Below are 16,478 nucleotides of genomic sequence, written 5' to 3'. Positions count from 1 at the left end.
ACTGAAGCCAAGTTACAGATATCCCGCCTATACTGACCTTTTACATAGTTTGTTTTCTAAATATTTCCACCATACATAGAATCCTGCCTCAGCACTTTTCTGACCCCCCCCCCTACTGTAAAGCCCCGTGTAAACTCACAAAAACGAACACATCTCAAAACAAAAAAACACATTTCAAAAACTCTACATGTTTTTCCAGAGACCAGTACACTGAACAATCCACACTATACTGAGAGCACTTTGTACCAAAGAAGCAGTCCCATGGAGAACCGTTGACGGTGTGTTCTGTGGATTAATACTCAGTAAAGGTTTCAGAGAAAAATACTTCAAAGCTCAGCACATAAAACCACCAACTACCTTTCCCAGATGTTTAGATACAACTTTTTTTTATTATTCTTTGGATGAACTGGTCCTTTAAATGTGACCCTCTCAGTATTGTCAATCAATACACTACATGTTGGCTGTGAGAGGCAGTAAATGCAACATTTAATTCCACTTAGTTATGTACGACGGCACGTGTGTGTGATGTTTCAGTTTCAGTGGAGAGTTTTGTTTCTTATGAACGTGTGAATACAGTTTCTGAGGCTAAAAGAGAAACAATGACCTGAATATACAAATAAAGCAGAGGCGTTAATCCAAAAATATCAGTTGTTTGATAAGACAAAATGCCCTACACAAGAACTTCAACACACACTGTGACTCTGTTCTTTAAATATGCAAAACACTCGACACCAATGAGCCCCGCTGTCGCCATGTAAAAGTGAAAGTCAACAGTCACTGAGCCTGGTCTCAGCCTGTCAGCTCTGCAGCAGCACTGACCTGTCAGACATGTTCTTGACAAACTGAATTCTGCTTTGACAATGTTTTTATTGACTTTTTCTTCATTTCCTCTCTGTAATATTCAAGTACATGGATTTGCAAATCCAGGAAACACAATCAGTAGCAAGTACTTTCAAAACATCATCATGTTCCCGTCTGATTCACACAATCCTCCCCCGGGCTAAGACACATGGACCTCTTGTAAACATGATACAAATCAATTTTTTTTTCTTTTTTGATTACAAAAAGTAATCTGGTAGAAAAATATCTTTTCTTTTATAGGTATTTCTCTTTTTAGGAATATTTACATTTAGTACCTCACAGTATAATCTGATTTTAAAAAGTACATAGTGTAAAATAAACACAAAAAGGTCTCAGAGGGGTAAAAGGCCTTTGGTTTTCATGAAAAATACCAAAACGACGACCAAAAAAAAAAAAAAAAAAAAAAATCACAAAAAGTCCTGTGTACAACAACAGTGATGACTGGATTGGTGATTGTTGGGCATCTTATAGCCAAGACAGTGGGGACACCACATTTCCACAGGTTTGAAAGAGTTCATTCTTCAAAAAGTTCAGAGCAAAAAACTGCAGCTACAATCAGGCGTCACTCCTGGGGACGGCAGAACCACACAACCTTCTCTGGGCAAAGTATCCCAGAACGATGAGCAGCATCTCTGAGGTGCTGCTGAGGGCCACGATGAAGGGGCCTGGGATGCGAAGTCGGCCTCTGCCCGGCGAAAAGACAGCTGCATGACGGCGAGGGCCAGCAGGCTGTTCTGGACGCCCACCTCGATACTGACCGTCTTCCTCTGCGGTGGGGCCAGACCCGCCAGCTTTGCCAGCACGGCCCCGACCACCAGCCCCAGCAAAGGCACCGTCACTCCCACCGCCACAATCTGGGGCCTGACGTTGGCCAGGATGGACGCACCCATTTGGTAGGCCATGAAGATGCCACCTATGATGAGCACGAAGCTGAAGGGTCGTATGAGTGCGAGCAGGACGCGCGTGAGAGCGGGTAGGCGCAGCTTCACCAGCATGCCCAGAGAGATGGGAATGGCGATGAACAGGAGGGTGCCGAGGATCTTCACGAACGGCACATGGAGGGCGGCGTGCACCCCTAGCAACCGGCCATACAGAGCTGATGACAGAGGCATGGCTGCTGCTGCCACCACTGTGGAGACCAGGGTCATGGAGATAGCCAGGGTGACATCCCCACCCAGCAGCAGGCTGTACAGGTAGCCGCCCCCACCACCTGGAGCAGAGCAGGTGATGACCAGGCCCAGAGAAAGCGGTTTGGGCAGTGACGCCAGCCGGGACACACAGTAAGCGTACAGCGGCATCACCAGGAACTGGCCCAGCACTCCTAGGAGCAGAGGCACGGGGCTCTTCAGCAGACCCCGCAGGACCTCCACCTCCACCTTGCAGCCGAAGGCACACTTGTTGACGAAGATGAGGGGCAGCAAGGCAAACAGCACAGGGGTTCTCAGAGAAATGGGACAGGCCACCCGACTGGATGAGCCGGGTGGCCGGGTCATCGTTACCAGGCGCCACTCTGATGGAATAATCCGTCCTCTCTTCGATCAGAACCGGCACCGAGTCCTGGTCCAGGTCCAGTAGCTGGATCTGCAGCTGAGCCCTGCCGGGGAACCCGGAGCGGATGCTGATAATGTAGCTCTTGGCCGGACCTGTGTGGCCGCTGTCCGTGACATTAAGGATGGAGAGAACCTCCGGGTCCAGGGAGCGGACTTTGACCGTCTGCTTCCAGCTCTGGCGGCCCTTCCTGTTGGCCGCGGCGCTCCGGTACTGGCTGGAAATTACAATCACGCCGTTGGTGTTTTCAGGAAACTCAAATTCCTGCGACGATCCGTCCCCAATTCTGATGTACCTGGTGCCGCTGTCGGCCGTCAGGTTGCTCTGGTCGCTGCTGTCGACTGTGAGGTTTCCGGTGGCCCACGCCCGGTCCGCTCCGCCGGTGATGAGGAAGAGACAACAGAGTGTAAATAGCGTCCTCATGTTATTGACGGACAGGGAGGTGGTGGGACGCCGCAGAGACACGCTTCTCCCCCCACCCGCCAGCGGCCTCCCCAGACGGTTACACCGCCGCCCTGTTACACCACGACAGTAAACTTCTCATTCTAGTCTCCGATATAAAACGACAGCGTCGGCGACCGGTTCCACATCTCGTCTGGTTCCCATTTTCTCGCTGCCTTTATACCGGAACCTAAACATCACCCCGCCCTGTCGGAGCCCAGCTCTCCGGCAGCGGCCCCCGGCTTACAGGAAACACTCACACAGGTCTCTCACCAGGCTCGTCTTTGTCTGCTCGGTGTTACGACGTCCGTCCCGACAACACGAAGCTTCGCCTCTGTTTTTTTCGTTTCCCCGGTGGATGAGAACAGGGAGCATCGTAGCTCAGCTACGGTTTGCAGCTCAGAGCTGTTTCTGTAAAACTAGCTCGAGGAAAAGGCGGACTTCCGGTCATGAAATGCAAAGATAAAAGCCCTTTATTTTATTAAGGAACTCTGGTGAGAAATGGCCCAGCTTCCTGGAGGTCCCTGAAGTCTTAGTTTTAACAGTATATCTGCTACGTTTGGTCATTTAATTAACTGTAAACTTAAGTATAAGGAGAGTCTATAGTCCTGTGTGAACATTTGTTTTTACAAGCTTGTCATATTTTGAATCATGCTCACATCATTAAACTTTCTAAGTAATGTCTTGTTTAATTAATTGAGCACAAATTAACTCAGATTAATGTTATTCCAACATAGGAGTACAGAGTTATACACATGGTACAGAAGGTAAGGTAAGGTAAACCCCCCCCCCCCCCCCCATAGTGCACCCTATGTGGGTTTTTATCAAACTCAAACTTTGAGTCCTAAAGGCTCCAGTGTGTTTACAGATTTGTGCTTGTTTATCATCAACTAATGTGATAAGGTCCATAGTTTGGATCCTGCTAAATCAATTCAGTTCTGTTCAATACAGTTTGATTTATCAGTGTACAATATGCAGCAGTTAAACACTCATACTAACAGACACACACACACAGTCAGTAAAGAAGGAAAACACTTACAGATCCCGAGGCCCTGTCGTGAAGAAGAACTCTGGGTAAAAAAAACAACAACCAAAAAAAAAAAAAAAAAAAAAAACGCTTTTGTAGTTTGTAGTTCACATGTTTATTTACCACACAACAAACCTATAGTGCCAGGTGGTGGCTGTTCTAGCATGGAAAACCTGTGCACCAGGGAGGCACTAAGGGCGACTTCTGGGCCTGAATGTTCTCTCAAAAGCCGGATCTATTAAAAAACACACACAGTTATATAATAATCTTAATTGTTAAGAGTGAAATTTCTGAAGACGTTTCAGCTGAAGCACTGTTACTGAGTGATGCATTTTGATTTAATACCTCGCTGTTATTTATTCTTTTCTGTGTGCACCCTGACTGTAATAAATCATTACTACTACTACTAACCATTGACGTAATCACACATTGCTGTAAAATTAAATTCTGCACATGTGAATCATCCAAAGAAATTGGCCCTGGCTCAGGGGTTTTGAGACTTAACCCTGGGCCTTGTCAACTCATAGATCCACCCCTGCCCCTGCTGTACACATTGTACACAGAGGTGGATGAGTGGGGTGAGTGAGGACCCTGTAATTCATTTTCTCCCTGGGCCGCCTATCATGTCATTGACTTTACACAATTGATATTAATGTCTTCTTACCAATTTTTTTTTTTACACTTATTCCTTATGACGACTTGTATGCTTTTATTTTTTTAAAGAAAAACCTGACCACTTCCTGTCTCTCTCTTGATAACTCTGTCTACCTTTACAGGACCTTTCATTAATCCTGTTGTAGCGGCCCAAAGCGTCAACTCTCCTCAGCCAATGAGCAGGGGCGGTCACATGGGAAAGGGAACACCGTGATTAGTATCCACTCGGGGGGTGGGGTGGCAGCCAGGGATTATCCATCATACATAGCAGGGGGACGTGTATTTCATTTTCTAACCACAGTAAAATGGCAGAATGGGAAGAAACTGAAAACATAGTAATGAAATGATAATTGAGCAGATAAAACAACAGGCAGTGTGGGGTGTGGTGCTCTTGTTGATACTGCCTCCAGCTCACCTCAAACTCACATGGTCTTTCTTGTTGCTTTTTGCAAACATGGAGGATAAATGACCCCTCTTTATTGCCCACTTAATCCAGATTTTCTCTGTCAGTTTCTGTTTCCTGACCACTGATTCCCGTAGTGTCCTGACACTGATCCATTATGCTGCATGGATGAGAATCAACACAGTCTCACTCCCTGAGCAGTTTCCAGTTACAAACCTGCAGCCAAGTAGGCTATTGCTTATTTGTCATACACAAACAGCAGACAACACTGGGAAACCTGACACTGCTGCCCATCTTGGGTATGTGGCATTAAAGGGGAACTCCCATTATGTCAGCATACCTTCTGTGAGCTTCCCTTTTTATAGTAACTGGCTCCTGTTCGGAGTCACTAACTTATTTAAAAGCCATTTTCCATTCATAACCTCCAGTTTTCTTCCTCAGTGGACGGTCACTGAGGTCACTGGGTCAGTGTTTTCCAGTGAGAACGCCACCCCAGGTTTATCTCAGATATTAACTGTCACTGCTCGCTGTGTTAAAGTCAGTCCTGGGACAGCTTATTCATCATCTATTGTGTTTTCATGAGTTGTGCGTCCTCCTTCTGTCACTATGGCTAAGTCAAGGCTTCCAGAAAAAGAAAAAGGCGGGGGAGTCCTCGGTGGAAATGCTCAGCTTGCCAAGACAACCTGCTGGGGTGATCGCTCCAGCCTCTTCTCTGACATTTCGTGGCACGACAGCCAGTTGGTGTGGAGCTGTCAGGTATGCATAGTTCCTGTGCTGTCCCCCTCCCCCTGGGCTGTCTAATTATTTACCAATGGAATGATAATTTACCTCATGACTTATTTCACAAGCGGTGAAGGAGAGAGACAGAGTGAGGGATGCATTTCACCACCGCCCAACTTAACACTTTCCTCAGGGAAACATTACAGGAGTATTTGCTGCTGGTGCTGCAGTTGAGCTGTTTACCCAGGGAACACAGCAGCCTGTATTTATTATTCTGTGTGAATATTCATGAACCATCTGAGAGCAGTGGTTATGATCTGCCTTGTGTTGTGTTGCCATGATGACTAATCCAAAAGAATTGTCCTGAAAAGCCAGTTTAGTACCAGGTCTACACATAACTGGTATTCTGGCTCGGTAACAGCTAGTCACATGAGTCTCCTGGTGAAATCCCACCTGCTTAAAGGTGTGTTCACACTGAACACGAGACACATTTTAGAAGTGATGCAAAGACAGGAGAGGATGTGAGAAAATGTCTGGGAAACACAAACCCAGGAAAAGATTCACACAAAATGAACTGCAACAACACTCCAGCTGTCGAATTCAAGTGAAGAACACAAGAGAGAAATCTGCATCATGTTCAGGTTCAACACACGTTAAGAATTTTCTATCTTTCCATTTAAAAAGCACGTTATGTGACTGGCTGGTTGCTGTGAATGACTGCACCTGGGGAGGGGAGGACGACCTGGTGAGGAGATCTGAGGAGTGGTGCTTCACCGAGCAAAATTTCACCTCAATTTTATTTCTTTTTATTTCTATTTATGTCAGTCTGATTATTTCTCATGTCAGACCTCCACAGCTTTATTCCCACAGAAGCCAGGACTCTGAACTCCTCCCTCTACTGACATACTCACCTTTCACCTAAAATATGTGGCTGTGTAATATGTTTCTATTGTGTTGCGTGACATTGCATGTCTGCGGTTGTACCCTAAATAAACCAGCTTTGGTCATGTGGCTGATAACAGATTTATTTATTCATATTTCCTGAATCAATGGTACGTACCTGAGGTTATTTGACTTTTGAAAACTAAACCTTTTGCACCTGTTGTTATGACTGTAATGTTGTTTCTTGCTTTTTGTTTTATGTGAATTTTGTTATTTTGCATCTTCTTATGATGGTTTATTGGTACGCTATGTGTTGAATGTCGTTTGTCTTATTTGCAGTATTATAAAAGTCAGATGAAAGACTGTATCAGAGGGCAAGATTTTATTTTCACAAGATAGATATACAAAATAAAAGTGCCATAAAGTCTGCTGAACTTTGAGTATAAATAAACCCTCCCTGTGTTAAAATGGACAAAAAACTGAGGGAACTTATCCAGAGGGTGAAGCTGCTCTGTCACAGGTAGAGGTCTACACTGGACGCACAAAGACAGAAGCATCAAAACCAGTCAAAGCACTTAACAGGCAACTCAGTACAGAGCTACGACCTCAAACAACAAAGAAAAAGGAGCCAGTCTTCAGTTAACTCAAACACATTCTCATGCTAGTCTACATTTTATTCCTGTCTTTAAATACGTCCTGCTCTCGATGCAAAACATCTTCCAGCACATCTCCAGCATTTTCCCGAAACATTACGAATTAACTTTTCAAGTAAATGTGTGGTTTACAAGGCCAATTTGGAATAGCAAGTAATTGTCAATAAAAAACGTTTCAGCAACTGCCGGCTTCTCCTCAAACAGTCCGGGGATGAAACTGAGACAGGTTGAGGACGATCAGGTTATTTTGAGACAGACAAGCTTCTAAAAATATCTGAATGAGGTTTCAATGTTGCTGGGGTGGGGGGTGGGGGCGTCAACACCTTAGATCAAACACCCAAAACCAAAGAGAGATCAGGCAGCTTCATGCTACAGAGTTAAAGACAAATCTCTAAACTGCTGTCTTTCAGGCACTGGTGGGGGAAGCGCCTATGCAAGCACCTGCATCCCAAATAAGGCGTTCAAAGCAAAATAGGTTATGAGAAATAATCAACAACAAAACTGAAAAAGAACAAAAAAGAAAACGAATATAATCCATTCTGACAGTGAGAAACAAAATGTGGGAGGGCTGTCCTTACTTTTATAGTCTTATAATGATGTCAGGAAGGTTATTACTAAACCTGATGAGGGGAAGGAGACTGCGCCTGTTAGTGTTGCCAACATGTCACCATTGTAAACTGAATCTCTCTGATCTCGTCTCCTTCCTCCAATCAGATTTGTCCATTTAAACCATTTCTGACGGACAGATCCCAAAAAAACGGAAAAACAATGTGTACACACATCATCGACCCACCCTGCACCTTACGACAGCCAGGGACACCCTCATTATAATTACTATAACTGCTTATTAAAACTCTTTTTTCATTGTCATCATTGTACATTATACAATTTGTAAAATGATTTTCTTTTTATACAAAGCATACATCCAAAGTGTGTGATTTGGATAAATGGCGAGTTTAGCAACAGGAGTGGAGAAAAAGGAGGGAAAAAAAAGGAAAAATGAGATCCCAGTGGGGAATTAGAGGGGAGAATAGAAATGGGAGTAGAGATGGATCGAAATGGGAAGGTGAACCAGAGAGATTCATGCCTCCTTGGGTGGTGTTTCTAGCCAATGTGTGTATATGTCTGTGTCTGTGTGTGTGTGTGTGTGTGTGTGTGTGTGTGTGTGTGTGTGTGTGTGTGTGTGTGTGTGCGTGTGTGAGTGTGTGTATTTATAGAGCAGGGGAGTGGTAATCAATAGCCTCATAAAGTCCTCCCGGTAGGAACAGTTCAATCGAAACACACAGAGCTCCTGTCGCCATCATTAAGCACGTCTGCTCCCACGCAGTGGTGAGCCTCGTCACCGGTCCTGGAGGAGCCTCAGTTCCGTAGAGCAGCCAATCTGCAAGGTGTGAAAAATATACTTTAATTACTTGGAGCTTTTGTGAAATGAGATACAAGCTTTAAAGGTGCAGTGCACTGAATTACATCTCTAATAGTCAGTGTTTTGGACTTGGACTTGATGTCATATGCCAAGCTATAAATGAATGCTCTACACACACATCCTGTCAGTATCTATTGGAAAATGTACTTCACTCAGTTAACAAGATAATCCAAGCTCAAGGTTTACCTAGCAGCTTTCCCCATAGACTTTAACCATTTTTTTCATTAGATCATCTTAAAGCTTTTAAGTGGACACTGAGAGTTAGGACTATTTTGTGAAACTTGTTTCCAGGGTTACACCCACTTTCTTCATTGATATCAGTAAACTAACTTTATAATAATATATATCTAATTACATAAGGTAAGCAGTGATATTAGCTTTCTGCTGATATATACACTATATGCGCACATATATATAGATGTACACATTTTAATGACAGCTTTTTCTAGAAACACCCTAAGATATAACTAAAGATTAAAAGCACTACAAAGCCCAGCAGATTTTCCATGGGAAAATAATGTGAAAATAATTACTTTGATTCATGTGTTTGCTCATTATTTGATGAATCAGTTGGTATGTAAATGTAAGAAAACTGCAAAATAAAAAAAGGCCTGTCACATTTTCCAGAGCTCACAGTGACATCTTCAAGCTTCTTGTTTTGCCCAACCAACATTCAAAAACCATAACATATTTATTTTAAAGAGATATAAAACAGAGAAGAGCAGCTGCATCTATACTGTTCCTTCTGTTCAAGGTATCTCTACTGTTACTTACAAGTTAGCTTTTTTCAAAATACGAGAAACTGCAGTCTACTTTCCAAACCACCGTTCATTTGACTCTTCTAATGAGTCATACTTCTGTACAGTGCAGCATCTTCCTTCTGTCTTTGAGTTTCTCCATTTGAGCTGAACATAGCATATCATTCTGACAACTCGTGACTTTGCAACCACAACAGCGTTCTCTGTGTGTTTGGATATCAATGTGCTGTGCAATCTTAATTCCCCCTTCTCATGCTCTAATCTAACTAACTGAGGGTCATGTGTGACTTGTTATCCTGCTGCCAGAGCACGAAAACACTTTTACCAGGTGAAGAAGGTTTACTGTCTTGTCAAAGGAAACAAGAGCAAGAAACACACACACACATATGGTGCCTCTAACCTGTACCTCAGTAGCTGTAAAGTACAGACACTGGTCCTTACCGTCGAGACAGCTGGTCCTCCTTCTCTTGGTTCCGTGAGCTCTCTGCACCCACTGAGGTTCCTCCTGCTGGCAACTGGTTGAGCTGGTCCATCACCTCCAGGCCACTCTCCTCTGCTATTTGATGGATCAGGTCATCCACCTGCTCCTGAGGCGTGGTCAGTGTCATTGCCGAGCTCATGGAGTCCTCCATCACCTGGTGTAGAGAAGAGAGGGATGGATGGCTCAAGTAGGGGTAGGAAAACTCTCCATTTGAAAATATATGTACTGCAAGCACAGATGCAGACAGTCTGCAGCCACTCACTGAGGTGTGGACGTCAAGGTTCTGTACTTGACTTTCAAACTTGTCCATGACTGCAGACACCTTCTGGAGGTCCATGGAGCTCAGAGCTTTGTCTAGGGCCTTGGTCACCTGGCCCATGTTTTTGGTCACCTAAAAAAAAACATTACATACATTAATAATGTATTCACCTCAATAAATCTCATCCTCTCCCCTCCCAAGCTTATCAGAGTAGAAGAAATAACATGATGTGGTAATATGAAAAAGTCTTGTATTTCTAATGAGTAGACAAAGTAAATAATGTAATGTAGCATGTATAAATGAGTTGACTGAACATAGTAACTTACTCCTTTCATGGTGACAGCAGTCTGGACTTTAGAGGCCACCGCGTCGACGCGTGACGCCATGCGCAGCCAATTAAGACCTTCATTTTTTTTGCGGATGGCGTTCTCTGCATAAACTCTGGCACATTCCACATTTTTCTGTTGCAAAGCCTGGTGACACAGACAGTGACAAAACACCTGTGACCTCCCATGTGTGTACACATATGTACATGTACATGTTAAGACTGACACACACAAAGACTGATTAAACTTCAGTGTCAATGTTATATACACTCTTAGATTTCTTTTTATATCTTTTTAATTCATGTCTAATATTTCTATTGCTTTCTAAGTGTAGCTCATATAAAGCTGCAGTGACAGCTCCTAATTTACTCTCATGTGACAAGTGAAGAGTTATCGTGACTCAACAAAGAAACATCTCTGGCCAGTGAGAAAACAAAGGATCAGCCATGTAATGTCTCTGTTGCTCCACTGAGAGAAGTTATCTGGATCTCTCTTCTGTCGTTTCTAAATCAAACACTCATTTTTAGAACAGAGATTCCCAATGACCATGTAGCAGCAATATGAAAACTCTAACAAGTAGCCATTGAGGAAATAGTGACACATCAATTTTACAGAACCAAGGCATTATGAATGCTATACTGCCCCCTGCTGACTGATGTGTGTCACTCTCTGTTATTCAACCAGAAGAATGTGCATAGATCATCTTTTTATTACCTAGTTCGAATTCTGAAGCCCCAACACTGACAAAAAGCAGTAAAAGTAAATGAATACATCAATAAATACTACTATTAGTTATATGGTTAAAGAAAGGAGAGTAGAAATAAATAAAAATCTTTCTGTTTTTACGTTGTGTGTATTGTTATATTCTATCTCCAATCATTTGTTTTAAAAAAGGGGAAAGCTTTTTCATGTTTTCCACCCTGTCTTAAATTAAGTAAATACATTAAAATGTTGTCATTTTATTCTTTCATTTATCTTTCATTAACTTATTTTATTTCAAGTCTTTACTTTTCAAGGCAGCAGCGTGACTGCGTCTGTGTGCTTAGACCAAGGGGACTATGTGGTTAACCTAACTGAGAACACTGGTTGCTAAATATACTGTGCACCTGCCTTTTCAGTTAGCCACCTAGTTGAAGCTACCTGTTTTCATACAGTCACACCATTAGAGGAAATGTTGATCATTCATATTCAATAAAGTCATATTGACTGATTCATATTGCTTGTTGTGGTTTCATGGTATAAACTTATCCTCAGATTTAATGCTGACAATGTTAGCTATCTAACATTAATTTGACATTTTCTATAATATTCTATCAACTTTCTGGGGGTTACAGAAAAAACAACACATTTTATTTAACTTTTTTAACTGACTGGAAATACAAGGAAAAGTAATGAACTTTATATTTACACTCCATTTTAATTCATTCATTCATAAGAGCCATTTTAACTTGTCTATGTTCCTGCCTTTTGCCAGTTTTGACGCTCCATATAAAATAATCTGGAAAAAGAGTTACAGACACAACGCAGCCACACCAGAACATTATCATCACACTCCCCAGGAAAACAGGACAAAATAAACAGGCAAATGTTTAATTAACCTGTTAAAGAAACAGAAGATAGAAAAAAAAAAGATGACAGAGAGATGGCTGGCATGTAGATAGATAACAGTCTAGATGTTTTACATTGTTCACTTGAGCTAAAAATAAACACTTACTGAACCAGATAAAATACTGCTGGTTAGACTCCTTTAAATACATTAAACCAAACACTGCTGCTAACAATTCACATTTTCTCTGTGCTAATTTTTTCACCAACTGTGACTTGGCCTTTTTTGACATGCAACAATAAATGCACATGGAACAAAGACAGAATAGAACATCCTGATCACAGTCGATACAACGTCCCTGTGCCAGTGGTGTGGTTTTAGGCTTGGGTCAGTTTACTTACCTTCTTGACCTTGGCCTGCTCTTTTTCAGATTCCTTCTCTGCCTTCTTGGCCAGCCTCTCAAGCTGCTTGGAAGTAAACTGTGGACCACAGAGAGAAAGATATATATTAAAGTAATAAATAATTCATTAAAGCTCTATCAAGCTAATACAGACTACACAGATACATACCTTTAGCTGGAAGAGTGTTTCTGTGGAGCAAAAGAGAGAGACAGATAGGGGTATGGAGTGTATATCATATAAACTGTCACAATGAACATTGAATAGTAATATACTAACTCTACATTCATTGGTGAAACTGGATTTTTATTCTCTGAAACTACTGGAGGCTGAGAAGCTTTATTATCTGTCTATTCTTTGCTTGAAGGTGAGCACAAACAGAGTGAAAGAGTAAAGTCCCCTTTAGTTCTGACCAACTCCTCATTAGCCCAATAATCAACTTTTCTCATGTCTCTGCTACAACATGACACAGGCAGTTCCCACTTGGAAATATATAACTTGGGCCTGTAATGTACATATTATATTCATTGTCTAACTTTTTAGGTGTCAGTGGGAACAATCACACACAGCTTGAAAAGAAGAAATTACTGTTCTATGAAATTATAAAAGGGAAAATGCTACACATCAATAAAATATGAAACAACTTAACTATAGTTACAGTTGTCCAGTGATGGAAAAACGGCGAAGCACTATTTACTGTAAATTAGGTCGATTAAAATGTCACTGAAATACAACAAATGGTGAAAATAAACACGCACTGAAAAAATGACCTGATTTCACACCCTGTTTTTGTAGAAGTGTTAGTCTAAGGAAGTGTCCTAATGTGTCTACGTTTGACGAAGCCACACCAATCCAATTCTGAATGGAGTGTAACATTCCTGATGTGACAGTCATGAGCTAAGAAAAGATTCAGTGGCAGGAAGACAAGACAAAATGTTAAATCAAACCGAAAGCCAAATTAATAGTCGCTCTGACGACTATTAATTTGGAAATATGAACAGGTCTGACGGGTAACCTAGCTAGCCACCCACCTAAGCTAACAAGCTAATGTTGGCTATCCCTCCTTATTTTGATGACATAGCTAAAACAAAGTCAGAATCTATCAAGATAGATGCGTCAGCTGTTGAAACATGACATACCATCCATGTCAAGACGAATATGACTTCAGGTGATCACAGGAAAATTAATTTTCAGCTTCTAGAGAGGCTAGTCCTTACTTGTTTTGATTTTACCGAGTAACTGACACCACACTTCCGGGTCTGAGACTAATCACGTGATCTGTTCTTCCTTGTCTCTTGTTCGTTTGTTGAATCTCACTCAGGTGCGATGGCGCCATCTAACTGTGACATAATTGCTTTATTTAAAAAAAAATGTATTGTTTTTGTCAATATTAATTATAGTAATAACATTCTCGTTCACCTTAAGGCAAGGCTAGTTTTTTTTTTTTTGTTTTTTTTTTTTGGGGGAAGCGTTAAAGTAGTTCAAACACTTTGCTGAGCCATCCATACCTTTCAATTCAAACTTTCCACTAAATGTACTTTTTCTGGATGATATTCGACAGCATTACCTCTGGTATTATTATCTTTTGAAAGTGGTCCCAAGTTACAGGCAGCTGTGTTCATTCAGGTCACTGGAGTCTGAACCCTGTCAGTTAAACTGTCAAGTTTGTGTTTCAGCCAACATCACGGACAAAGTCAGAGATGTCTCTGTTTGTTAAGATGTTCGGCGGAGGAGAGAAGGTGAGAAAGAAGCCATGTCAGCCAGAGCAGACTGAGAAACCTCAAGGGAAAGAGGAGTTACTGATGAAAAAGAAAGAATACCTGAAGAAAAAGATTGACCAGGAACTTCTGTTAGCCAAGAGGAACAGTAGAAAAAACAGAAGAGGTGAGATATTTTAATGGAAGTTGATAAACGCCATAGGTAATTGGTTAACAAACATGAATACAAACAGCCAAGATGTACCTAGCTAAGCTAACCTAAGATAGCTCATGAGCTAGCAGTTGCTATGGTAATGACCTATGTAACCCAGACCTGCATAAAAAGAGGTGAATTTAATAGTCACATCAACACATGAAGTGTATGACTTTAAATTGTCATAAAAATTGAGCTGTGGAAATGGAAAATGATGGTGAAAAGGGTACAACAAAAATGTTAATAGAATAGTGATAATAAAAATTATTATTATTAAAGAGCATCAGAGCTCCTCTTTTGGTGAAAAGGCCAAAGGACAGATGTGAAGTTTCAGTCTGTGTGCCAACAGACCTTTGACATATCAGTAGGAAAAATAAGGAAAAATAAATCACTATATCATGATATCAATATAAAGTATTCATGATATATTACATCCTCTGGATAATCAATTCAGAAACAGTCAGACTGTAGTGTCTGCTTTTGGCTAATCCAGAAAATTTAAGTACCTGACAAATCACAGTGGCAGGTAAAGACTGTCACACATATGGAATATGGTAGTATAACCACAACACTGTAAACTGGGACTGATTTTAATTGTTAACTTCTGAATTATAATTTTTTTGTGTGTTTTTTGAATGTATTGTTTTTAAAGACTGCTTTTATTTTTTGGACATGTATTTCCTTTATTTTGGTTCATCAGTGCTGGTTGTAATTTCCATGTTTTTACATGATGATGAATAAATGTAACTTTTTAGCCTTTGAAATCAGTACTCTTAATTAGCATCGATTAAATACACTGAGAGATACAGTATTAAAGGGAAACATAGAAGAGTATACGAAGTGTGGAAAAATGTGTCTGACAGCTGAATAATTCATATCAATTTACTGCATTTGTAAACCACCTCTTTAATCAATAGAGTAGCTTACAGGAAGATCTTAATAGAATTGTTATTATTTAGGCCACTGTATTTTCACACATTCCTCTGGGAAAACTAAATTATACACAGTAACTAATAGAGCTGCCCATAAGATAACATTGCTCATCGATTATCTGTGTGATCACTGTGACACTGATTCTGTTTTTCCTCTCACTCTTTCATACTCTTAAACTGTATCTCACCGTGCTCTCTTCACAGTGGCTCTGCAGGCGCTGAGAAGAAAGAAGTGGTACGAGAAACACCTAAAGTACATTGACTGTGCTGTTACAGCCATGATGTCCCTCCATGAACACATGTAAGGAGACAGATGTCTGTATAGGGTCATTTGAGCAGAATAAAAACAAAATGGCCGTAGTGTTGCATTTTTATGCTGAGTGAATGTTTCTCATCTGTTTACATTATGCATCAATGCTTGGATCTTTGTTAGTGTATACAGTACACTAACATTGGGAACTTTGTGCTGCTGGTTGCAGAGATATCGTCAATAAGGTGAACGACCTGATCAGAGACGGTACAGAGGAGCAGGACGTGACTGGAGATATGTCAAACACTGTCTACACATCTTTGAGCTCTGGAGTGGAGTTTGATGAGGTAAACTTTTGATGCCTTTTGTGATACATGCATGGACTTGTTCTTTGCACCGAAGAGTCTTTATGATATACTATTTTATATTTGAGCGTAAGTTGCTGTGTGTTTCCATTAGGACGAGTTGCTGGCAGAGCTTGAGAGGCTGGAGAAGAATCTGGATGAGAGCTTCTTTGAGAAGGATGGAGTAGACGAGAAAGTCTCATGTCCCAAAGTGTTGTCCACTGCATCACTGTCTCAGCCAGGTAAGAACCATCTACAGATCTAAAGATCCTTGGTCAAGTCAACATGAAGTCAGCTGTAGCAGATGACAAGTTTGTGTTGAGTCGCACTAATGTGGCAGCTGATGACTTTATGTTAGCTGAGAGTATGATATAAAACATGATGCAGTTTGCTGCAGTTTTTGTTAATTTATGCTAACTACAGTTTTTTTATTTTTTTTCCCTAAAGCCAAGACTGAGGAGGATGAGGATGAGGTTGAGGCTGATTTAGAGTATCTGCGGCGCTGGGCAAACAGTCTCTCTTAAACTGGCATTTAAAAGAGAAAAGGAAAGTGCAGGCTGGAATAAACAGGCAGTAATTCCAGGTTATGGTTCAGGTGTGTTTTATGGTTGTATGAACATTTTTTTTCTCTCTACAGAAAAGTGTCTGAGAAAAGGAGCAA

At 41.4% G+C, this 16,478-nt stretch overlaps 3 protein-coding genes across 3 annotated transcripts; 1 reads left to right on the top strand and 2 right to left on the bottom strand.

Annotated features, from left to right (window-relative positions):
- Window positions 1-847: 847 nt before the first annotated feature.
- slc10a3 (solute carrier family 10 member 3) lies at window positions 848-3,286 on the bottom strand. Its single transcript, XM_018703633.2, is given in 3 exon segments — window positions 848-1,526; window positions 1,529-2,297; window positions 2,299-3,286. Coding segments are annotated over 3 exon segments (1,413 nt in total). The 5' UTR covers window positions 2,833-3,286; the 3' UTR covers window positions 848-1,416.
- Window positions 3,287-6,903: 3,617 nt separating this feature from the next.
- On the bottom strand, window positions 6,904-13,676 carry chmp1a (charged multivesicular body protein 1A). The gene is made up of 7 exons (XM_018703623.2): window positions 13,520-13,676; window positions 12,552-12,571; window positions 12,384-12,461; window positions 10,437-10,583; window positions 10,114-10,242; window positions 9,812-10,005; window positions 6,904-8,570 (listed from the first exon to the last, which is right to left on the bottom strand). Exons 1-7 carry the CDS (start codon window positions 13,524-13,526, stop codon window positions 8,549-8,551), a joined length of 597 nt encoding a protein of 198 aa, XP_018559139.1. The 5' UTR covers window positions 13,527-13,676; the 3' UTR covers window positions 6,904-8,548.
- A 287-nt stretch (window positions 13,677-13,963) lies between these two features.
- On the top strand, window positions 13,964-16,399 carry LOC108901941 (charged multivesicular body protein 4c). Its single transcript, XM_051073636.1, has 6 exons — window positions 13,964-14,006; window positions 14,099-14,264; window positions 15,428-15,524; window positions 15,703-15,820; window positions 15,933-16,059; window positions 16,265-16,399. Exons 2-6 carry the CDS (start codon window positions 14,099-14,101, stop codon window positions 16,339-16,341), a joined length of 585 nt encoding a protein of 194 aa, XP_050929593.1. The 5' UTR covers window positions 13,964-14,006; the 3' UTR covers window positions 16,342-16,399.
- The last annotated feature ends 79 nt before the right edge of the window (window positions 16,400-16,478 follow it).

This window comes from Lates calcarifer, linkage group LG10 (assembly GCF_001640805.2).
Source record: "Lates calcarifer isolate ASB-BC8 linkage group LG10, TLL_Latcal_v3, whole genome shotgun sequence".
NCBI classification, from domain to species: Eukaryota; Metazoa; Chordata; class Actinopteri; family Centropomidae; genus Lates; species Lates calcarifer.
Note: the sequence above shows the minus strand (reverse complement) of the source record. Positions and strands in the feature narration are given on the sequence as shown.